General features: G+C 39.1%; 3 protein-coding genes across 3 annotated transcripts; 2 read left to right on the top strand and 1 right to left on the bottom strand.

Annotated features, from left to right (window-relative positions):
* Positions 1 to 241: 241 nt before the first annotated feature.
* LOC128368336 (motor neuron and pancreas homeobox protein 1-like) lies at positions 242 to 3,141 on the top strand. The gene is made up of 3 exons (XM_053329125.1): positions 242 to 692; positions 1,675 to 1,835; positions 2,818 to 3,141. Exons 1-3 carry the CDS (start codon positions 242 to 244, stop codon positions 3,139 to 3,141), a joined length of 936 nt encoding a protein of 311 aa, XP_053185100.1.
* Positions 3,142 to 5,249: 2,108 nt separating this feature from the next.
* cfap65 (cilia and flagella associated protein 65) lies at positions 5,250 to 18,176 on the top strand. The gene is made up of 34 exons (XM_053328779.1): positions 5,250 to 5,330; positions 6,842 to 7,029; positions 7,150 to 7,252; positions 7,679 to 7,845; positions 8,160 to 8,368; positions 8,689 to 8,825; positions 8,913 to 9,138; positions 9,329 to 9,597; positions 9,682 to 9,876; positions 9,960 to 10,192; positions 10,289 to 10,445; positions 10,629 to 10,760; positions 10,971 to 11,225; positions 11,324 to 11,463; positions 11,621 to 11,705; positions 11,834 to 11,980; positions 12,130 to 12,295; positions 12,410 to 12,538; positions 12,652 to 12,865; positions 13,082 to 13,210; positions 13,349 to 13,439; positions 13,602 to 13,687; positions 13,914 to 13,980; positions 14,195 to 14,305; positions 14,768 to 14,959; positions 15,243 to 15,401; positions 15,560 to 15,703; positions 15,794 to 15,910; positions 16,127 to 16,246; positions 16,343 to 16,393; positions 16,769 to 16,989; positions 17,194 to 17,328; positions 17,479 to 17,826; positions 17,990 to 18,176. The coding sequence occupies exons 1-34, from the start codon at positions 5,250 to 5,252 to the stop codon at positions 18,030 to 18,032; spliced, it is 5,247 nt and encodes a 1,748-aa protein (XP_053184754.1). The 3' UTR covers positions 18,033 to 18,176.
* A 1,180-nt stretch (positions 18,177 to 19,356) lies between these two features.
* Positions 19,357 to 22,271, bottom strand: LOC128368335 (FAST kinase domain-containing protein 3, mitochondrial-like). Its single transcript, XM_053329124.1, has 8 exons — positions 22,189 to 22,271; positions 21,879 to 22,066; positions 21,551 to 21,719; positions 21,036 to 21,121; positions 20,681 to 20,852; positions 20,418 to 20,487; positions 20,077 to 20,191; positions 19,357 to 19,611 (listed from the first exon to the last, which is right to left on the bottom strand). The coding sequence occupies exons 1-8, from the start codon at positions 22,244 to 22,246 to the stop codon at positions 19,513 to 19,515; spliced, it is 957 nt and encodes a 318-aa protein (XP_053185099.1). The 5' UTR covers positions 22,247 to 22,271; the 3' UTR covers positions 19,357 to 19,512.
* Positions 22,272 to 24,091: the final 1,820 nt, after the last annotated feature.

The following is a 24,091-nucleotide window of genomic DNA, read 5'->3' as shown; positions in this document are numbered from 1 at the left end:
TGGTTTTTAGAAGTGGAGTGAGTCAGACAGAGGAAATTTCTTCAGAGGACGACTGACAACAGAGCTGTTTACTTGAAGGGTCTGCATACTGTATTTAACAATTAGAGACGAATTTTAGTCCATCAGAGGAAATTTTTTTGGCATGTTTAAATTGCAGTACTGAATATAAGGAATTGATAAAAACAGGAGGCCAGTTTCAGAGAAACACATCGGACACTTCGTAGACAGGATGACTACCACCATGGAGAAATCCAAAAACTTTCGTATTGACGCACTGCTGGCGCACGATATGGAGCAGAGGACTGATGGAGCGTCTCCCGAGTTCTACTACAACAGGAGCCCAAGTGACAGTCCGGTGTCGAACCGCGGTTCCGAGACGCCCTCTCCTCACCAAAACCCAACAAATACCCCTCAGGTCCAGCCAGGACCTCTCTCAAAGTCCCCCCTCTTCAACTTGTCCCAGTCAGGATTCACTGCTCTGCACCAAGGGGGGTTCCTCGGAATGCACCCGAGATCCATGTACCCTCTGGCGGCGTTTGGCGGCCAGCATCCCGCCTTCATTTATCCCGGTTTCACGCAGCTGATCCAGCCATATCCGGAGCATCTGAAGGGGTCCGGGATGGCCGGGGCGATCCCGCTTGAGCCTTGGCTCAGAGCCGGGATGATGATACCCAGACTCGGAGAGTATGGAGGTGAGCAGCTTACAAACTTTAATATCTTCATTAAAATAGTGAAAGAACCAAAACGCACCATGGTTATCTAATTCTGAATTTGTGGATAAAGCTGATCTTGACATGATACGAATATTTACAATGGCACAATCTGTTGCGCTTTTAAAAACAATTAATAAATTATTACATGACTATAATTAATTCAGTGTCATCTAATTTATTTTTCAATTATGGCACCAGGCTTAATTGTAAAAATAAAATTGCATTTACGAATTTACGCACAAACCTTAAAAATGTAAGTTTTAGGACCTATTCCTGACTGAATAATATATAATTTTACCTTTTACCAGTCTATAAACTAGTGCTGTATTTTGGCACGTTTTTGTCTAGGGTTGTGAGGGGTAGGCCAGCATCCATTTCATGTTTATGCTGAAAGGCCCTCCGTTTTGGCACCTCTTTTTGAAAAGACCGTGACATTGAGATGCTGTCGCTTAAGGACAATTTATCTCATAAAAACCAACGTGCAACATTTATGGTAAAGGTAACACCTGAAATAGACCTGCTACTTAATCAACTGATAACATTTACAGGGTTTTCATTAAGGTAATGGACCTCTGTGATGTTTTATTGCCTCTCCAAAGCAATATCCTCTCACACATCCTCACATCAAGGCAATAATATTAAGGGACATAAGCAGCAAGATATACAGGCAGGTAGGCCTGTCGCATCTAAACAAAGGAGAATAGAGACAAAGCTAATGAGTCTGTGACGATTTATTTGAAGATTAATTAAAGAAAGAAATCTCTGGAATTAAATTTTGTATCATTCTGCATTTCTTTATTTTACTTACAGGCCTGCATAAGTAAAACACTCCAACAGTGCAGTGTGGAACATTGAAATAAATGAATACACATTTAAATAGAAACAAAAAAAAAGGAAATTAATAATAATGTATTAAAAAACACTCTCTATTTGTCTCTATCTTGCTCTTTTCCCTTCTCAGGTCCGGCTGCAGCAGGTTTGTTGGGGAAGTGTCGGAGGCCCAGGACAGCTTTCACCAGCCAGCAGCTCCTTGAGTTAGAAAACCAGTTCAAGCTCAACAAGTACCTGTCCAGGCCTAAACGCTTTGAGGTGGCCACTGCACTCATGCTGACCGAGACTCAGGTAAGAGCCCCAGAGGCTGTGAATTAATTATATCACACATATCACATTTATTGTTTTAGTACAGACCATTCCTTTTCACCATCACTGTCCTTACTGTTCTGGACTTCATGCTGCATGGCATCTTTAAAAGTGTGAATACATTTAATGCTTAAACAGGTGCAGGACTAGTGAAACTTTTAGAGGCCTGCAGCATACATTTTTTTACACACCCAATTTTTGTATGAAAACACTCCCATCCATATCATTTAGGACATGTGTGTATGATTCATTACAGCCCTTTCACTATTAAAATATACAGAAACTTTACAAACAAAAACATATCAGGTGCTGAATAACATAAAAAATATATGGTATATATAAAAATACAAAAAATACTTTTCATCAGTGATTTTATACTAGTGTATTTTTTTAATTGTAAAAAAAAAAATAATCATTTTGTTGTTGTGCAGCTACAGAATGCTGACTATAAAATGCATATAGAAACTAATATTCATTGTTTCATAATATTTCTTTCACATACAGCAATAAAAATAAAAAGTGTTGGTTTTACTCATTTGATTGACAATCTGATTTTGAAGTGAATGGACTTTTATTAAAACTATTAAAATTTTTATTACACCAAAATTCAAACACATTGCTTTGGTGTGGATTTTATCAGTGCTTAGAGCACCACAAACATAATGCATTCACCTTCATTAAAGACAAAATCCCCATTTGGGGGAAATGTTAAAAAATGTGTCTTGTGATTTAGGTGAAAGAGCCCTTTAACAGAACTAAAAGCAACTATGTGCATCCTGCCAAGTCCCTGCTCGTTTTAATTTTGTTTATCACCAGCCTTGTTTAAATATTGACTTTAATATCAATATTTTACCATCCCTCTACTTTCTGACAACAAGAGGAGACATTGTTTCTCTCAGACCAAGACAATTTCTTAACACCATTGTGATTCCTGTTGGTTTTGTTTGTTTGTTTTTTACACCAGGTTAAGATCTGGTTTCAGAACAGACGTATGAAGTGGAAGAGAAGTCGCAAAGCCAAGGAACAAGCAACCTCTCTGCTAACTGACACAGACAGGATGCACAGTGCCAAGTCTCAGGGTGACTCTCACAGCTCGAGCCTGGAGGATGAAGAGGAGCTTGAAGGGGAGGACGAGGATGAAAAAGAGGAGAGGGCAGGTTCTTCGGGTTCTTCGGGCTCTCTAGGCGTCATGATGCATGCAGGGGGAGAAACAGGGAACTACAACTCTTTTTTAGATGAGGAGCTGGAGGAGGAAGGTGTAAGAACAAGAACTGGTGTTTTCCCATAGCTATAAAGTTTGGCATGCTTTTATTGTATGTCTTTTTATGTTTATTGTTCTTGAGAAAACAATGCACAATGAAATCAGGTAGACAAATAAAGCGGCATGAAGTGGATCATTCATTTTCCACTGCCGAATAGTGCCATAACTTTATCTGCAGCTCCTAAATCAACAAAGGGCTTGTTAACACCTGCACATTGAGCTGGGTGTGAAAAATTATTGCATCAAACCAGGATAATGTCAGCTTTATGTGCCTGCACGTTTGATGTTTTAATTGCCAGCAATCCATCTGTTTTATGACTTCGAAACCAACAAACAATTCTGACTCATAATGGACTTTTATATGCATGATTTACTTTTGATTTAAGCAGTGCAGACACATTGAAACGAAAGCCAATGTCCCTGTCCTGTGATCTGCAATAAACTAATTTATCTATGAATGTACTTGTACGTAAAATTATATTAATGGCACTTTCATGAAGAAACATTAAGAAGGATAACTTGGAGACTGAAGATATAAAGAGAGTAGTGTTACACTGTTTTCAGTGCTTCCTGGTCTGTTACAAATGCTGTACAAACCACCAACATGTGAAACCGTAAATATTTTTAGGAAGACACAAGTAATGGATTTATATTGACAAAGCTAAAGTTTCAGGGCATTATATTTGTGTGGCAAGAGAAAACACTACTATGTTTATTGTAGTACTTTTTGAGTATATTGTCAAGAATTTTAGTTGTGTAATAATCTACTGTTTGTTTTGTATTATCTTCTTGAAACTGCATGTCATATTCAGTTGAAGCCACACAGAAAGAAATGGCTGCACATGCTATACTGTATTTGAAATGTACTATTAGTATGACATTTTCCCTGTATTTTGTAAACCTTTTCTTATATTAAGTGTGTTGTTGTCAATATAATTTAACATTTATAGAATTTAATATATTCCACTTTAAATGCAACAGTGGTTGTTTTTTTGTGGAGAGGAATTGTTTGAAGAATAAACTTTAATTCATGACTTTGTGCAGATCCAAAAAAGTTCAGACTGACAAAGTGAATGAAATGAATGATGTCTGTGCTTTTTAAATTTGCGGGTTAAAGCATTTTACTCTCATCAGGGTTGGGAAGGTTACTTTGGAAATGTAATAGGTTACAAATGACTAGTTACCCTATTTAAAATGTAATAAGTAATGTAACTATTTAAATTACTTAATCAATGTAATATAACTTATTACATTTGAATACTTTTCTAATTTCTAACACATGTTTTCAGCAGTTTTCAGCTATGCAGGGTAAGTGCCCCATTAAGCACCAAAATCTATACTGACATGATTTATAAGGGAGATCATTTGTTATAAAACAAGAGGTATCTCTCATTTGAAAATGTATTAATTAGTTTATGTAGATTTTGAAATATAAAATTAAAGATATTTTATGAAAAGAAGTAAAACGTCTGACATGGGCTTAATTGGTTATGTTACACCATTTAGACCCATATGTTCAAAATAAGTCCATGTCATGTCTTGCTTTTCTTTTTTTGTTTTTTACTGCGTATAAAAAAATGTTTTTATTTTTTTTCCCCCAAAATTAAAAACAGCAATATGTATTCAGTAACAGGTCAAATATAAAGAATGAGGAAAACACTCTCAAAGCAAAGTCTGACTTCAGATGTAACCCCGTTTGTAATCATCAAAAATTTCATAAGTAACGCCGTTACATGTAAATAGTAACTCCCCAACACTGACTCATTTTAAATATTACCAATTCGCGAATCGCATATGTCCTTCTTGAGTTGCCGTAGGCAAATTGCTATGGCGACACAAACAGCTTCGTTGCCAAGGAAACGCAGTGGACGACAAACTAGTTAAAACTGCTCCTGTGGCTGCTGTTAGCGGGCATTTCACAACTCAAATGTAGTAAATTGTTATTGTTTTCCGGCTTAAAGGAGGTAAGTGTGCGTTTTTTCGGATTGACCAACAGTTATCGGTGTTAAAGTGATTGCCCGTCTAATTTTAAGGGTATTTTATGACACCAACACGTTCAACGCCAGATAGCCTACAGCATTTGCAGCTTTACTGTATCACTGTTGGTTGCATTTTGTTCCTCTCTCTCTCCAGTCATGTTAGCTGAGACTCGGGGTCCAGACCATTTGGGAACAGGCGCACCATGGAAGTCCTCCACCTCGGGGAAAGATATCAAAGTAAACACCTGCAGCAGCTTGTCATCACTAATGACTTTTTGCCTGTTTTTTTGTTGTTCTTGTTGTAGCCAAACAGATATTTACTCTATGTGCGCTTAACTGAGGTGTAAAATGATCCCACGCTGGGTACATATATGGTTTGCAATGGTGAAAAAATCATCTAGTAAAAGCAAAAGTACCAATTTAGCAATGTAAGAATACTCATATTACAAAAGTGTTAGCAGCAAAATTACAGTATTAAAATGAAAGTCCCTCTGACTGATATATTATTATGACATCATTAAATTATTAATACTGAATCATCAGTGCAATGTGTGATAATAATAATAATAATAATAATAATAATAATAATAATAATAATAATACATTTTAATTGAAGGCACCTCTCTGGGCACTAGAGGACAGTGTACAATTAATAAACAACACAGTAAACAATAAATAAGAAACAAAACAGATAAAAGACAGTGTAGAGCAGACAAAACAGTAAGGTTAGGTAGTGCAGTTCATGTTAAGTGGGTTATGCAAGTCTGAATAGGTGAGTTTTTAGCCTTGATTTGTTATTGTTGTAGCTGCTGGGGGTGCAGCTAGTTTGAACTACTTAACCCTTATGTTCATATTCTGACTCGTAATTAGTCTCTACACCAATTCCTCATCGGCCATTAATAAATGTTTGATTAGTCTTATGGAGAAAAAAAGACATTCACAATCACTATTTTATGGTCCAGGAGAAGATTTAATAGAATATGAAGAATACAAAAACATATTTAATAAATAAAGGTCAAACGTATACATTTGCATATATAAAAAAATGTGTATCAGCTGCACAGAAATATAGAAATCGATGCATTTTATTTCCATTTTTGTGTACTGTGGGTCACTTTAGGAAATATTGCTAAAATAAATGTGCATGTGGTGTTTTTACAGCTCTCAAATGGCTCACCAGATAAATCTGAGGGGTTGTGAGGTGATTAATGGGAGAGGAAAGAAGAAAAGACAAAGTTTTGATACACAAATCTGTTTTCAGTTTTTGGAATGTTTCTCTAATCTTTGACTTTTGGTGAAATTTTGGATCATTTAAAAATGTATTGAAATGAAACCACTTGAGAAGTTTAGAGGTTCTAAACTAATAAGGCTGGAAATTACTGGTTTCATCTTTAGAAATTTGTTGTATTTTAAAAGCTTGTTATATTATCTATTGTATAATCTTCATCTCAATACTAACTAAAGCTGTCAAATAAATGTGGTGGGGCAGAAAGTACAGTATTTCCCTCTGAAATGTAGTATATAAAGCAGCATCAAATGGAAATACTCAAGTAAAGGACACATACCTTAAAATTGTGCTTAACTACAGTACTTGCCATATGTTCCTACTATTCTATCCATCAATGTTTTCACACATATGAAAAGCAACCGTGCTGCTGTTTCAGCTGTACAATACATTTTAAATACTAATATATAGTATTTATCTGTTTCCCTCTACCAAATCTTACATGCATTGCCTCACTTGTCAGCATTCGGGGAATCAGCATAGGCAACGGGGAGCAGAGCACCTGCGACAAGTGTCCAGTCAAAGAAGCTCCTTCCTAGGACTGGAAACGAGGCCAGAGCTGGTCTGGGAGGACTGGGACTATGGAAAAGAGTTCACGAAGATATTAATGATAAAAAACATCCACAGCAAGCTGCAGAAGCTAAATTTAAGGTCTTACACAAACATACACATATACACACTGTTTCAAGGTTATTGTTTACTCCCAAACCAAGCAATATAAATATGATGAGTGTCCACAGGCAAACATATCATGTCTTTGCCCCTTCACAGACCTCCAATATCTAGGTTCTTCACCATCCAGATTCCCCAGATAATTGCTGTCAGCCCAGGGACTTCTTTCTCAATACCAATCACCTTTAGACCACTCCAAAGGGTAAAACATCACAATTCTGCATACATTAATAGATATTACCAGTATTTTGTAAGTTTTGTAAGCCCCAGGAATTTCAAATGTGAGTGTACATTTTGTATTCTTGGACTAGGGGTGTTCCAAGTACTTGCAGTCTCACCTTTAAAATGTTCAGATACTGTAACTCTAAATAATTACAAAACAAATCCTATCTAGACCATTATGCAACACAGTGCTGAAGTGACATACCTTTAATAACTGAATGAATGAATGAAAGTTGTGTGGACAAAACCACTCGGATCCCCTCAGAAAGCATATATGGATATTGAATTGAATGATGATTACTCATATAAAACTATTATATAAAATAATCTGCCTTTCCTTTTTGACGGTGTCTGTCTATGTAATGTTTGTGTTTTGTCTATTTGTCTATTTGACTACTTGGGACAGTGTGAATATGAAGACAGCATTGAGTTCCAAAGTAAAGATGGCAGCTTCCAAGTATGTCTCCGTGCCATCATTCCCTGTCATGCCCTGGAGGTTCCTGACTCTGTGCTGCTGCCACTCTGTGCTGTTCAGCACTCCACACATACTACTTTCCTGCTCAAAAATGCCAGGTACATACTAGAAAGAAATTAGGAAAAGCAGGAGGAATTAATAACTTGGGAGTGAATAAGGAAAATAGTGTAACATATTCCATTATTATATACAGTATTTATAGGACCAGTTAGATGTTAGAGCACACTTTCTCTGAATATAACATGTTTTATATGAATATATTTTAAATATTTGTGTTTGATTTCATGTTACATGCATTTTTGAAGAAAAGCACATTATGTTAAAATCTCTCCTCTTTCTCCTTTTAACTCTCCCTCTCTCTTTCCTTGTTTTTTCTCTATTTACCCCATTTTCCTGCAAACTCTTCACTCAGCAAACTCCAAACATGCTTCCAGTGGGAGTGTGCTGCACCTTTCCAGTTGAGGCCTGAGCAAGGCCTGTTGAAGCCTGGCCAGGGCTGTTCCATCACTGTCGTCTTCCAACCACAAGAGGCGCTAGTGTACCAGCAACAGGCCTGCTGCACATTTGGAGAAGAGGGGGATGAGACAGGAAGCTGCTGCACTGTGCTCCTGCAGGGACTAGGTACCATTAACACAGGCAGACACATAAATCAGTATCTAAATAATTATTGTTGAGGACACAGTTTGTGATATAAATAAATGGTATAAACAAAGTCTAAGACTGTAAATTTCTTTCAAGATGATTTGGTTACATCTGTAATGTTATTAGAATAAAATGTTTAAAAGTCAATTTAAGTATGCTTGGTTGGGAAGCACAAAAAGCAAATCTTTCAAGTATAACTCTACTAGTTCATTATGTTTGTGAACACTGATTTTATCAAGCTGTTTGACTGTGTAAAACTGTGCAAATCATATGTTCCATATGTCTGCTATCCTTTTCAGCCAAATACCCATGTCTTCAGCTGAGAAATAAGAGTAACAAGAATGAAAGTGAACAGGGTGGTTTAGTGCTGCACTTTGGCTCTGTGGCAGTTGGCCAAAGTTTGCAGAAATATTTCGACATCTTTAACCCTTCTCCTGTGAGTAGCGCCCAAAATATGCACAAATGGCCACATAAACTCCCAGTGGCCTCACCTCTCATTAGCCTCTCCTCCTCTCTCCTCCAGGTAACTGCGTCATTCTCTCTTTCAAGACTCTTTGGTGGAGTGCCTTTATTGGGGTCAGAGTTCAGTTGTGATATTACTAGGGGGAAGGTGGCACCTGGTGGATCACTACAGGTTACAGTTACCTATACTCCTGCTGCAGTTGATACTGTCTTTGTTGAGTATTTGTCTCTACAGTGTAGAGGGGCACTGAGCAAAACCCTGATCAAACTCACTGGAAACTGTATAGGTAGGGGTCACACAGAAAGGCACACAACAGACAAATATACAATGAAAGAAAACTTTGTTTTGCAATCTTAAATAGACCGATAAATGCAAGCCCCACTTACATAATTTTTTAACTTGTTTTTAATTAAATGGGGATTTGTAGAATCTATAATTAGATGCATGTGTATAAAACTATTTCTTTTTGTAACTAGGTCCCAAAGTTTCCTTGTCATCATCTGTGGTGGATTTTGGCTGTGTTGAAGAAAGAGGAGCAGTTGTTCAGACAGTGGAGCTAGTCAATTCTTCACCTGCTGAGGCTATCTACCAATGGGATCTTGACTGTAGCGGACACAGTGTGTTCAGCATACAGCCAGCAAGTGGCACTGTACACCCACATAGCCGTATAACAGTGAAGACAGTGTACAGGCCCACACAGGCTTTCGCACACCACAGGAGAGTGGTGTGTTTTATACTGCACAGGGTAGGAGAACATAAATGTGAACACAAACATCATTAATACTGTTAATTCAATCTACCTACCTACATTATCAATCTCCTCTTGTAGGACCCTGAGTTCCTTGACCTGATTGGAACCTGTCACTCAGAGCTCCAGAAACCAGCTGTATTGAAACCCGAACACTTGGTTCTGTACAGGTCTCATTGGTACAGTAGACAGGACCCACCAGACACTCTTACTGACATGCAGCAAGACCATAATATACAACTAGACCAGCAGGGGGTCCTCTGCCCACTGGAGGAGGTACAGTGCCAAAGAGAGATGTGTTACTATCTCTTTTTGTCCATCTTGCTTACATTGTATTTTTCTGTGTCACCCCTTAACAGTCAAACCAAAGACCAGACAGTGCTGATATTGTGTCGAGCACTCCCGTAGAGAACTATTACCAGTACCAGGGCAGCATGGATCCTCTCTCTTCCATTTCATCTTCATTGTCTCCGCGTGTATCTGTGGTGCCCAGTGAGCTGTTGTTTAATCACAAAATGCCCTCCTCCCTGTCTACTTCATCCACTTCCTCTCAGGCTGTCTCCATTACCAACCACACCGGACGGAAACTCTGGTACCACTGTCTGCCTTTTATTTGTGACTTCTGTAGAATATTTGTTTAATTGTATATCATGCCCTGTGACTTCTATTGTATGTTTTCCTATTCCAGCCTGGTGTGGACTGTTGCCCAAGATTCTCCATTTTCTACCTCTCCCTTGTCATGTGACCTGGCTCCACTGAAGTCCACCTCATTCAGAGTGACGTATGACCCTAAGCAGCTCAATACTCTGCATGGAGCTCAACTTGAGTGCTTTGCGTACTATAAGGTAATAACTGGAAGAAAAACAACTGAAAAAAATCCATTGCAACAAGCAATGGTGCCTTGAATTTTTGAATGAATATAGTGAAAAGAAAGTAATTTCATTATTATGTGGAGGTATATTCTTATTTGTTCTCTGTATGAATTGTACTCATTTGCTGTCACTAACCTGTTAAATGTCCGGATGCAGCAGGACAATCATCCTGCTGAGGAGCGACTGCTGTGTCCTCCCTGCTGTGTGACTGTCAGAGTCGTTGGCCACTCCTTCCAGCCAGGGAAAGAGCACTTTATCCCATGCTGGTCCCTTAAGCCCCATCAAGTGGTGAGGCACAAGCACAACAAAGAAGAGTTTTGCCATAATCTGAATAAACAATAACAGATGACAATGGTATTTCAGCTGATGCATTTCATCGTCTCCCTCACAAAACATTATGTACCTTGTCAAACTAAAACTTCCTTTTGAAGCAGTATAAAGGACATTATAACACTAAGAGAGTATACTCTGCTAACTGTAATATTTTGTTCTTTCTAGGTTTTTCCAGGCCTGGGTGTTCTTTGCTCTCGAACAGTGCTCTTCCAGAATGTTGGAGACCTGCCGCTCACTTTCTGTCTGGACCCACACCACAACTCAAACCCCACCTTGGCATCAGTATCTGTAATGCCGAGCTGCGGTTTGATCCAGCCAGGGGATCACCAAATCTTCACCCTCAGAACAACACCCACAGAAGACAGTCCCAAACAGGGATTTAGTTTCCACCTGCAGCTCAATGCAGCTAAACACATGCAGGTACACACATAAACACACAGGACAAGAAAAGTAAGACACATCTACACTGTGCTTTCAGGTTTGTACAGTATCTGTTCATATGTCTCTGTCTCCTTCAGGAACTGGCAGTTTTTAACATGGTGGAAAAGTTTTGTGTGTCTCTGGAAGGAGATGGCAGTTTATATTTCCAGCCTACAGCTGTGGGCTCACAGACACAGCGCACCCACCACCTTAGGAACCTCAGCCGCCTGCCTCTACGGTTAGTTTTTTGTCTGATTTATAACGGTTGTTATCAATGTTTGTTATTCTGGTTATGTATTTCTTACATTTTTCAGTGTATTGTTTTTAGTCTGGACTTATCCAAGCATCATTAATCTTTTCTGCAGCTGGTTTTCTGTGATTGTCCTTTATGATAGGTTCCAGTGGAGCATTCCAGAGTCAGACCAGGAGCTTATCTTTGTTGAACCAGATGCTGGTGAACTGCATCCCAATGAGAGCTCAGTGAGAGACTGAAAGGATCACACACAAGCTTATGCAGACAGCAATTTTGCAACTTCTTGAAGAAGTTTACTGAGCAACTGATTGTATTTACCTATATTTACTATTGTTTATACCTGCTGATGTTACAGATACAGACATGGTCCTTCAGTCCGCTGGAAGAGAAGGCATACACACTCAAACCTACTCTCACTTTCTGGCCGACCCAGACTCCTGAATGTAACACATCACAGCTTACCCTCAAAGTGGTGGGATGCGGCTGCATAGGCGTCATTGAGGTGTGATTGACATTTGGGTTTGTTATGTGTGTATGCACATATGATTATATTCATGTGTGCAGTCACTTTTTAAGAAAATTCAAATGACTGTTCCCCTCACCTTTTTGAAGCGTGCATTGATCTGGAAACTATGTTTGCTCCCTTCTCAGGCAGAGAGAGCAGTTATGGATTTGGGGGAGACTCTGGTTGGAAGTTACCAGTCAATTGACGTTCCTCTGGTGAACAACAGCCCCTGTCCTGTCTCCTTTTGTCTCTCTGTACAGCAGATACTACAGGATGAGGAACATATTTATGACCCTAAAACTGAGCCAAGTGGTATTCTCTTTTGTGGTGTTCTCATGTATATTTAGGATATTAATCAGTTCATATAAAAAATGACTGCTAATCACAACTAGTTGAACCAGTGTCTGTCCCATCTGATCAATTTAGCCCTGCAGCTGGACTGTGAGAAGGCAACCATTGCCTCACGTTCCAAAATGCTGCTCCGATCCACAGTCAGGCCACGCAGACGAGCCCAGTACTTATGGACCATCAGTTACCAGACACTGGACTCCAGTGGTAGAAAACACACACACACACTCATACACATTACATAATGTATACTACTATTTTATTCTCTATCACACAATACATTCATCTCTCTGTGTTTCTATATCTTCTTCCCTTCCTAGGCTTTGTGTCATCCCCTCCGCAGGCAGTGTGTGAAGTGCGCACTAAGGGTGTGTTCCCCACTCTGCAGGTGATTGATGCAGTATGTAGTGGCAGTGTCGGCAGGCTCAACAAGCTACATCTGTGGAAACTCTTCTCATTGGACAGCCTCAATGAGCACTTGCTCTCCAACCCCTCCACTGTAGAACTCACTTACAGAACCCCCACCAGGCACAGGTTAGTGGCAGAATATACTATACTCAGTTAAACATTATACTTACAAAAAAAGAAAAAAAACTGAAAACCATGGGAGCTTACTGTATGTCTTGAAATCCATCAAGTTTCTGTTGGATTTCAATTTCACAATCTTACTTTGAATTGTTTATTGTTTACAAAAGTAAAGTCAAAAAAATATACATAATCCACTGACTTTGTCTCTCTTCCTGTCTCTAGTTTGCGCTCTTGTCCTTCCACCTTTACCAAAGTCTTGTTGGATTTTAGCTTCAGCTCAGCTCCCCTGAATTCACACCCCTCTACTATTGTGTTGATGTTTCACAACCCTGGCTCCATCCCTGTAGACTGGTGAGTAAAAAAAACAGACTGTATAGTGTGTGTATGTATACAGTGAAGATATGATAGACTGATAGTCAGAAGAATAGTTAGGGAATAGACTTGAAAAGATTTGTTCTACTGATGTACTGATGTTTGGCTTCCTTTTAGGACATTCTTATTTCCAGAGGACCAACAGATAGAGTTGGAGTATTGGGCCGAGACAGGAGAGTTTAGCAGCACTGAATTGTACCACATGAAGGTCAGACATTTCATATATTTATCTAAAAACATGAAGGAATGTTCTGAATTTAAAATATCACCACTATTAAAATCCACAGAGATTCAGATATTTCAGCATGTGATATTTAGCCTTAAAAAAAAGATACAGACCCCAGCACAAATATCTTAATCTTATTGACAGGTTCAGGACAACCAGCTTTTCAGCATTTATCCTCGTTCTGGTACTTTGCTCCCTGGCCAGCAGAGGGCAGTGCACTTCAGCTACAGGTCAGACATTATTTGACAGAATACAACACAGACTTGTGTCCAGGTCAAAAAATGTGGTAATTTTGGAAGTAGTAATAAAGCTTTGATGTATTTATTTGATTATTTTGACATTTCAGGTTTACATTAAAAAAGAAATTATGTCTTTGTAGCAGAATGGCAGATCTTGTAGCTATGTGATTACACTGATAATGTGATCCAAAAAACAAAACAAAATTGTCCTTCACAGCCATGACTTTGCTGGGACGGATCAGTTTCCCATCGTGTTCAAACTCTCTTATGGCAGAGAGATCTTGGTAAGGCAGAGCTCCTGACAACTTACATGAGACTATTTATTTAAGCAAAACAGCTGTTACATTTTCTTTAATGGTAACCGTATAAACAAAATGATGTTTCTTTGCCATAATGAACTATTCTTTTCAATTCTGTTGCACAAATAGTTGTGATGTATCACTAAGTATGGTGACCTATTTAGACTTGTACTCCATGTACTTGTGTTTCTGTGTGCAGCTGAACTTTCAGGGGGTGACAGTAGAGAGAGACAGACCATACCTTCACTTTGCCTCCAATCAACATGTCCTCACTTCTGTAACTATTGGGGATTTAACTCCTCCAAGCCAGGTGCGTGTTTAATTTTGACATTAAGTCCATATGAGTCACCTATTTACAGTGAATTGAAATATATATTGTACACTTATTATATAATATTTCATATATTACCCCCTTCTTAGTGTAACAGCCTCCACAGATTTCTCCAGATATTTAACTTGCAGCATTGTTTTCAATTGAGAACCTCAATAACATAGATGTGATTCACCAAGTAACATAAAAAATATTTTTAATGTTTTCCTAAAAAGATAAATTGGTAAATACAGTTGCAGCCTGAGCTACCTGGGCTAATTTTACCAAATCAAAATTGATATTGTGTATTAGGTTTTGTACTATTCCCAGACTGTCTGTTATGCGTTTGGTGGCCAGTGCTTTTCAGACTGAAATGTCTTACTCTATTATAACTATTAATACACACCACTTACAACCTGAGTTTGTCTTGCCAAAACTTGTTCATCTTTGGTTGTCCTGTAGGTGTATGAATTATACAATGGTGGTGCAGTGCCAGTCCATTACGATGTGGATACAGCTGTTTTGTCACAGCTACAGGTGGACAACTTTAATCATCCAGTGCTTTGCTGCCTCAATCCAGAAGGATTGGTCCTACCGGGTCACACAGCCATGTTGGAGTTTATCTTCTCACCGTTGGAGGCCAAGATGTACTATGTATGAATCAAGCTATATTCTGCCTACCTCCTTCTTTCTTCTTAATATGAATATTTATCCTTTTCATCCCATTATAAAGCTGTTTATAGAAGTAGTATGTAACTGTGGTCACATGTTCATCTCTCTTAGTTTTTTGTGTTTTGCTCTTGTAGCATTGTTATAGTCAGTAACATAGCAATTTAGGAATCAAGCTGTCAACGAAACTCAGATACTAAACAAGTATAAAACATTCCTGTTATCTTTTCTGTGATTTTGAGTCTTGTCCGTGGTTGTATATTTCCAGATGGATGTTCCTATCCACATCCAAGATGGAGGCTCCACACTGGTGAGGTTTGAGGGATGTGGATTAGATTCTCCAACACTTGGCTCCTCAAACCCATTTAAATGCAGTGAGGCTAAGCCCCCTGTACCCTGTGTGCAGAGGGTGCCCTTCCCGGGACAGGTGAGACACTGAAACACTCAAACTATTTTCATTTACATCTAACATAATTAAGATTCTGCTGAATACCAACAGTCTAGTCATCATAAGTCTTCTTGTCGTTATGTCTTTGACTTTATGTATGTGTTCATCCCAGCGTGTGTGTGTGTCCCTGTGTGTAGATGGTGCTCCTGTCTGAGGACAGTGTCTCTCTAGGCAACATACCTGTCTACTCACGATGCTCAAGAATCTTCTTTCTCACCAACGTGTCCCGTAGAGACACCTTCTACTGTTCATGGGACCTGGTCCAGCTGAGCACTCAACAGGTACAGGAAGGTGTATTTTGTCTGTGTGCCACATGTATTCATAATTTCAGGTACTGACTAGGTTTGCTTGTCTGTTTTGTGTTGCAACAGGTGGTGCAGATCCATCCAGAGCAATGCAGTCTGTGTCCAGGGGAGAGAGTCCTTTGTGTCCTTACCTTCACCTGTAATGACTACCCCACCATTTATCGACTAGATCTCATCTGTCAGGTACCATATCAGCGCTAATGCAGAAATAAAGTGGCATAGGGATTTTGTGTTCTTGAGCCAGTGAATTTAAGTACAATATTCAATGATATTTTAGTCCTGGTTTGGCGAGCTATAGTTTTAAGTTAAACTATGGATAATACACATTTTATTCCCTCTTTCCTCCTCTCCTCTTCCCTGATCTCCTCTCTCTTCCTCTCATCTCAACCTAATCCGCAGGTTACTCAGGAGGCAGCACTGGTTCGGTATCATGATGCTCTGCAGCGCTGGGAGCAAGAGAAAAAGAGACAGCAAGATGAATTCACTATTATGGACAAAGACCTTACAGAAAGCCGAGGGGTTTGATGGATGCAATCCTAACTCAAACAAATTGTCATATATTGGATAATAATGTGACTGCCCTCTTCACAGTTTTCACCTTTTGTCTCATTACAGGAACCTGTAGCTGCTCCCTTAAGAAAAGGGCCATCACTCAGGAGATATAAGGTGACTGCTAGAATTTTAATGAGACGCCTCATTTTCATTTTCATTCCTGGTGTATATTTCCCTGTGAATCAGTTTTTCACTGCTGTAGATTATGTATTTTTATGACTGCATAATCATCAGCAGCAGTGTAACGCTACCAAAGGAAACTAAATCCATTTGATAGATTGTAGGATACCTGTGTATGATTATTATAGCACATTATTATATATATTATATTATATATATATATATATATATATATATATATATATTATATATTATAGCACAAATTAATTTATAACTAACAGTACAGGAACAAATTTAAACCTTTGAGAGTTTATGATGCACTGATTTATGTTGACTGCGCTTTTATGTCTTGCTTTCTCTCACAACCAGACTCTTCCTCCTATCTGTGCCAGTAGTAGTTGTGAAACACTGGGCACTATATGTACCAAGCTAACAAAAGCCGAACGGCGGGCACAGCGCGAAACAATGGAAGTAAGGAGGCGCCCTGTACCGCCTCAACCTGCTCTGCTACATCTGGAGGTTACAGCACACTCCCACGATACACTGGAGTTCCTCGCACACTTCCCTGACCAGTTCAATAAACATTATAGGTAAAGCATTACTTGGAAGTACACATTAAGTATCATCGAGCAAAACCCAGACTTTTGAATGTCACTTATAAATCTATTAACACATAAATGTATTTTATATTTAGGAAATAAATTGTGACAGAAGATCAGGTTTCAGAAGACCCTGACTTCAACTCTATACACACTTTTGTAGCAATAATGTTTCATCTGTGTTGCTTTGCTAAGATGCCTCCAGTCACTCAAGCCCCAGAAGCCTGAAACTTTGTCCAGCACACCCCTCCCTGCTGGGCTGCCTCCACAGACACACACCCACAGCCCTGAGAAAGACATCGTCTCACACATATTCAACTCTCTGTTCAGGTAACAGATAAAGTAAAGACTCTCATTCAGCGTTTATGGTTATGGTTGGACTTACATTTAGGTTTAGAGCAGTTGTAACAATAAATAAATTGTGTTTGTATGTGTGTGTATATTTCATATTTCTTCCTCTCTCCTCCACTGATGCTCCAGAGACATATTGGAAGATGAAGCTTTCGCCCAGTCTCTGATTACTTTGGCCTCCAGGCCTGTCACCTACCAGCCAGCTCTACCCCCTACACCCCAACCTCAAGTTCTGTTGAATGAGACTAAGGCTGAACTGAATGAACAGCACAGCACAGTGGACAGTGATGGAACTGCAGGATGTTCAGGGAACAGACTCAAAACAGAAACCACACTGAGCACTCGACATGTGTCTACTGACATAAGTGAAGATGTTTTGCTGAACACCCTCCAGAATCTGATGATGGAAGCTGTCAGTGGAGAGCTTTCCCTCACAGTACACCCCCGCACTATTATCTTGCCACCTGTTTCTGCCAGGTGAAGACAGAAACACGCTGCACAGTACATACACACACACACACAAAGCTTTGGCATAGTTAACTCCATGGTGTATTTGTTGTAGGAAACTTTAAAAAAATATGTATGCTAACCAGATCTAAAATATTACACTACATGATTAACATATTGTGTGTTCCATCAGGACCAGGCGGATGTCCAGACCCAAGGAGGAAGAGAAAATGTGAAAATCAAAAAGAAATAAGCATGAACTTAATTAGGAGCCTCACCATCTACCAACATCTTGGAGGCCCATCTCCCTCTTTTGTTTTCACTGAAAGTCAACGTATCAGCATGTTCAGTTTAACCTGACACATGATCTGTAGCTCTTGTTTATTTCACCCAGTGCCATCCGAGGTTTGCTTTATTCATGTGTCTCTCCTCCCTAGCCCTATGTCTCTGTGCTTACTGGACTAACCTGGGACCAGGTGGTGACCAGGCTTCTGTTGTAATTCATTACTACATGTTTTGGACAGTAATTAAAGAGATTCATTAATTAAAGAGATAGAAGTTGTCTATCCTTTTTGTGGGTGTATCAGCAAACAAAAATCAATCATTTGAAATATACTTTACTTTATACTTTCATTTGACATGTCCATTCATTTCTGTATATTCAGTGTTTCTTATGTTTGCATTTTATTTTGCGGTAGTAGTGTATTACACTGCACATAAAACTGAAAACAGTTTTGTATGACTAAGTATAAAAATATATTTAAATGTTGATTTTGTGTGACTTCATTAAATCAACTGTGTACACTACAAACAACCATTAGCAACATTCATATTTTAGATTTTGCATATCAGGTTTATGTCTGTGTTGTATATTTGTCTGTATGCCAATGGAAAACACTACTAGTATCTTTACAGACATTATTCATTGGCTATATACAATGTACTCAATATATATTTTTTATAGAGATTCATTTACAAGCACCTGCACATTTTCTATCAACTGTTTACAGTGTTTTATATTTTGAAGAAAAAAAAACAGTCCACCAGATAATTTAAGGCATTAAAGGTACATCTTCAAACATTTAATAACAGAACAGCATGTATAACTGTAACATCAAAAGTCAACATTTTTAGACCAATTACAAGTTCATGTAATTTTTCCAGCACCAAAGAAAGGCAAAGTCACTGCCAATATTTACATAACATTAAATTCATCATGTCCATTTACCGGTATAATAAGTTAAGAAGTAATTTCAGCTATTAAATAACTGCATTATTTGAAAGGGATATGATTTCCCCCCATCTTTTAATGGTAAGATGTCCCATATCTACACATCTCTCAGTTCCCTCAACAGGCAGCTTTGATATCAGCAACAATGTTAAAAATATTCTTATAAAACAATCCATACTGTTATACTATCAGACTCATATCTTTGTTATACAGTAACTTCAATTTAGAATGTACAGGTCTGTGAAATGTTTCCTGCCTTATTGTCAGACAGTAAAATTAGTATCCTTCCATTAGGATATGTACATGTATGTAGCAGTATCCTCTTCATATTGCACTGTATGTAACAAGTATGCAACACTCAGTCAAATGTTGATACAGCTCACTGGAAAGTTTGTTGATTTTATACAAAAATGTGAGAATCAACCATAAAAAGTGTTTGGGGAATCTTTGTTTGAAGTTGTACTCAACCTGTGAGTCACCTGAGATCAGTGATTGAGCGTGAAAATGGTGGGGAAGATCTTGTTGTGAAGATATTGAACCTGTTCCTCATGACTTCTTAGCTTCTCAAATTCAAAGTAAGGGATCTGTAGGAGAAAAAGAGCACAGATCGAGTTAGGAGCTGAAGAGAGAGAAAGTCTTTCATTTTGTCTCGCTGAAAGCTCAACACATAAAAAAGCTGCTGAGACATTTTATTGCTGAATTTTCCACGCATATCACGCCTTAAAGATAACAAATAAATAAAAATGTAGACACAAAAAAAACTACTACAACAAAGAGGCACAGTCTGAGTCAATTATAAATCACATCTGAGCATGTGTGTGTATATAAAAAGTTAAAATACAAGGTTGATTCGCAAAAATTATAACAGCATCAACAAATACAACTGGAAGTATGGCAAAACAAATTCATACTTCAAGAAGAAGCTGCAAATCAGCAGTGAAGAAAGCTGTGATGCCTATATGCAACTATCCAAATTTATGATGAGGACATTCACAAACTTTGTCAGTGTGTAGTTTTAATTTTGATGCAACATTTTTTGCTAGGCATACCTGCACCACCTCATAGCCCATCCTGTGGAGGTGTCTCCTCTTAGTAACTTCCTTTCCCAGAAGGTGTTTTGTGTTATTGCAGAAACGGCTTTGACCATCTAAACAAAGTGCCATCCTACACATGAACAAGACAGAATATTGTGTCATTTTGTTGGCTGGGAGAAAAAGTTTGGATAATCATTTCAGACGAGGTGCAAATATTATACAGCTGGTTTGCAAAACTAAAAAAAAAAGACATGGTCTGTTAACTTTCAAGTGGTTCAAAATGGAAATGATGGTTGTGTTAATCAGTGTGTCTTGTATCTTTTGTAAATTTAACATTCCAGCAGTTGGGTTTCTACCTTCTGTATGTTTGATCCCACTGAGGGAGGGGCAGAATAAATCCATTCTCATCCAGGCAAATCTCCACATCTGGACAGGAAAGGGAAACAACAAGTTATCAGTGAGTACATTATGAACAGTAAGGTGACAAAACACATGGAGCGCATGTGAGCTACTGACTAAATGAGCCATGTGGTTGTTTCTTTTTGAAGGGATATACTACAAAGTGTTCTAATATTGCGTCTATCATTTACTTGTGTATATTTGTATGCTTGTAACTTACCTACAGTGTATCCACTATAAGTAAATATATTGGTGGAGTAAAACTTTCCCCCCAGTAGGTGTGTCAACGGCCCTTTGACCTGTTTGTACAAGAGACTCTCCATAGGTGTCTCAAAGGCCTGATCCACAGAGGCAAACCTCTTCACATGGAGGAAGAAGGGTAGCCTTGGACCCTGATGAGAAAGGCATGAAGACAACTTAATTCATGTTATTAATTATCTGAATCAATCATTTTTCTAAAAGCTAAGTGGAAAGACACTGCTTTTATTCAGGCAACGACTATGAATACTTCGAAAAAAAAGTGAGCAGCTCAGTAAACTATAAAGTCTATAAAACTTATGTTGTATGATGCTCACCCAGTAGTAACTGCACTCTAATGATGAGGAGAGATGGATTTGTGTCAGTTGTCCCATTGCATTCTTGTCCAATGGTTCCCCATGTGCTGTAGGACAGACAAGGACAGCTTATATCACAGACTTTATATATCCTGTTACATACATATTACATATTGTGAAATGTGCTGTAAACTAATAGCTTTGGTATGACAGCAATTTTCTTTGACAAACGACAATATATGACCATGCACAATAAATACATAGTACATTCACACAAATAGTAATACTGCAACTATTACAAAATCCAGCCTTGTATATACAGACAGCAGCACGTGACATGGTGGCATAACAGAGCCCAAGAGTATTTTTAAAGCTGTTTGTTTGAGCAACCAGCAGTACAGGACACGATGGACCCCGATACTTAGCTACAGGTGTATTTCTAAACCCTCCTCAGGCAGAAAAACATGATGTAACAAAGTTTTTCTCTCCTTCTCTTCTTCTTCTCTCACAGTAAGCAATACAAAGCTTATACACACCTTGTAGCCTCTGTAGGAAGAACGGGCTGAAGACTTTGGACATGAAGTTGAGCGGGAAACGTTCCAGGTGGATGCAGGCGTGCAGAACCTCTATCAACGAGTGAGGCTGGAAATGGGAAAACCTTGATGATAAAATCCTCTCCAGCTTCTTAAACATCTGATTGGAGCACTGAGGAATAAAGGAGATTACAGATTTTTTTTTATGGCATGTAAGAGGAACCTTTTTTTTTAGTCCAAAAAGGATGCATGCTTGCAAATCAGTCATAGACTCACTCCATTTCATTGTCTTTTGTTTCATGTACAGTATTGCATTATAAACAGCGCTCACTTGTGGCAGGTAGTTGAGTCTCCCCATGGCAACGATCTGTTTGGCTATCTGGAGGGTGGTGTGCCTCTCAGCATCATGCACAAAGTTCTCAGCCACAGCTTCAAAGATGGGCTCAGAGCGGCACCTTGTTTGCAGACAGTACTCCATGACAGTGCTGATCAACTCAGGATCACACTTTCCCAGCCTCGCTGACAAAAACAACAAAGAACTCCATGATTAACTCAACATTTCTTCACAAACTAAAGCAGAGGAGGCTTGGGGAATACAACTGATTCAAACAAATAGACAGGTTTTACTAAATAAAACACACCTGGAACATGTTTCTCCATAGCAGCCAGAAGTTCTTCACAATGCTGTCCCAGAATCATTAAGGCAGAGAGCACCTTAATCACATCATCATCACTGAAAGCTTTAAAGACTCGTGATGCTCTGTGACTCAGCCTCAGCACCAAGGAAATGGCCTGTCAAACAAAAGTTATGGTGTTAGTATAGGTGTTAATATCCTGTCATTAGTACTTTACATAGAGGAATATATCCCAATCATCACATTTATTTTAATCACACATATCTGTGTAAAGAAACTGAGTTATCAAAAGGAAAATTAAATATGCTGTGATTAAAAAGTGAGAGCAAATTTCATATCAGAAATCAGTACTACAGTACATACCTGTCTCTGCTGTAACTTCAGCAGGGACTGCAGAATATCACAGACTTGCCTAGCTTTTAGCCTGTGGACCAGCCTTTGTGTGTGTCTGTGCAAAGTGGACAGCATGAGTGTCTGCTTCTGGTTGGCAGGTTGGTAACACAGAGCCAAGAGTGAGTAGACTCTGACAGCCTCACTGGGAGAGGAGACGTTTTCTTCTATAGCTGCACCTATGGAGTTCAGGACGCCTGTCACCAACACCGACTGGTTGCCTTCCAGGGCATACGCCACCTCACCCAGCTGGCAGAGCTGTGCCACCTCGATGTCTCGGCTGGAGATGAGCTCCAGGCACTCATTTATCAGTCTGGAGACTAGGGGGTGGTGGGCTTCCACACCAAACTCAACACATGCTCCCAGTAAAGTGGCCAGTCCTTCTGCCCTGTCATTGACTGGGAAATGTGCCAGCCTGGTGCACAGCTCCTGGATGACTTCCCCTTCAAACAATGACTGGATGTTGACAGCTGTGCTACTTCGTGTTTTGGTGTATGGGTGGTACAGGGACAGGTGTGGGGCCGATGTTGCAGATATTTGAGGTTTTATGCGTTTTCCAAGCTGGGTCACACTCAAGTCGTCCTCTCTTTTCCCCGGTACATATAGGCCTACCGGTGTGGGGAGAGGGGCTGCGCTCACCTGCTGGACTGCTGCTGTGCTTACGTGCGTACTATGAAAAGCACGTACACCCGTTATGCATGGTTGTTGCGCAACAACAGTTTTACTGGCAAAAGTCGCATTTGTGCATCTACCTACAGGACTGCACCGAGTTAAAGCCCAATTCAGATTCAAAGGGAAACAAGCTGAGGTCTGCTGACACGCCGCTCTCACAGAGGAAATACAAGCGATGGACTTCATGATCGTGTCAGTGATGTAACAGCCCCTTCCTGTGTCAGAAAACACATATACACAAGAAAAGCCAGTGTCAGGGCATATTCTTACTTCTACATTAATTGTTCCACATGTGTAATCAAAGAAGCTAAAGAAAGAGTCAAACTAAGCATTAACACACTGTAGGAAAACACAAATGCAAGGAATCTGTGAACTTGGATGTAACGCGATTGTACTTCTATTGTTTAACACTTTGACAACATGACTGACACTTAAATTAAACTTCTGCTCTGAGTAACTTCTCCCTGTGTTAAGGATTATAGACGACTTACCTACAGCGAGACAGTAGGACCATTGGATCAGGATCAGAGACAAGGGCTGCCAAACATTTAGTGTTTGGTAACAGCTTGTGTAAGGTGACATGTGTTTACATGTGCTGCCACCCGGTGGCCACAACGTGTACTGCAAGTTATGTATCTCACTCACGTGCTTTTTGATTGGCCGATCCGTGCCTGTCCATGGTGGTTTAGATCTGTTTGAGGAGAATATCACATGTGGTCACTTACAGTCTTTTTAATGGCAATAATTTATCTTCAGTGAGCTGCCTCTTTTAAAAGTGAATGAATGCCATGTATTTATTCATGTCGTTATAGTCAACCATTTTTTTTTTATTATTATTTGTGATCTT

Source organism: Scomber japonicus, chromosome 11, assembly GCF_027409825.1.
Source record: "Scomber japonicus isolate fScoJap1 chromosome 11, fScoJap1.pri, whole genome shotgun sequence".
In the NCBI taxonomy this organism is placed as follows: Eukaryota; Metazoa; Chordata; class Actinopteri; order Scombriformes; family Scombridae; genus Scomber; species Scomber japonicus.
Note: the sequence above shows the minus strand (reverse complement) of the source record. Positions and strands in the feature narration are given on the sequence as shown.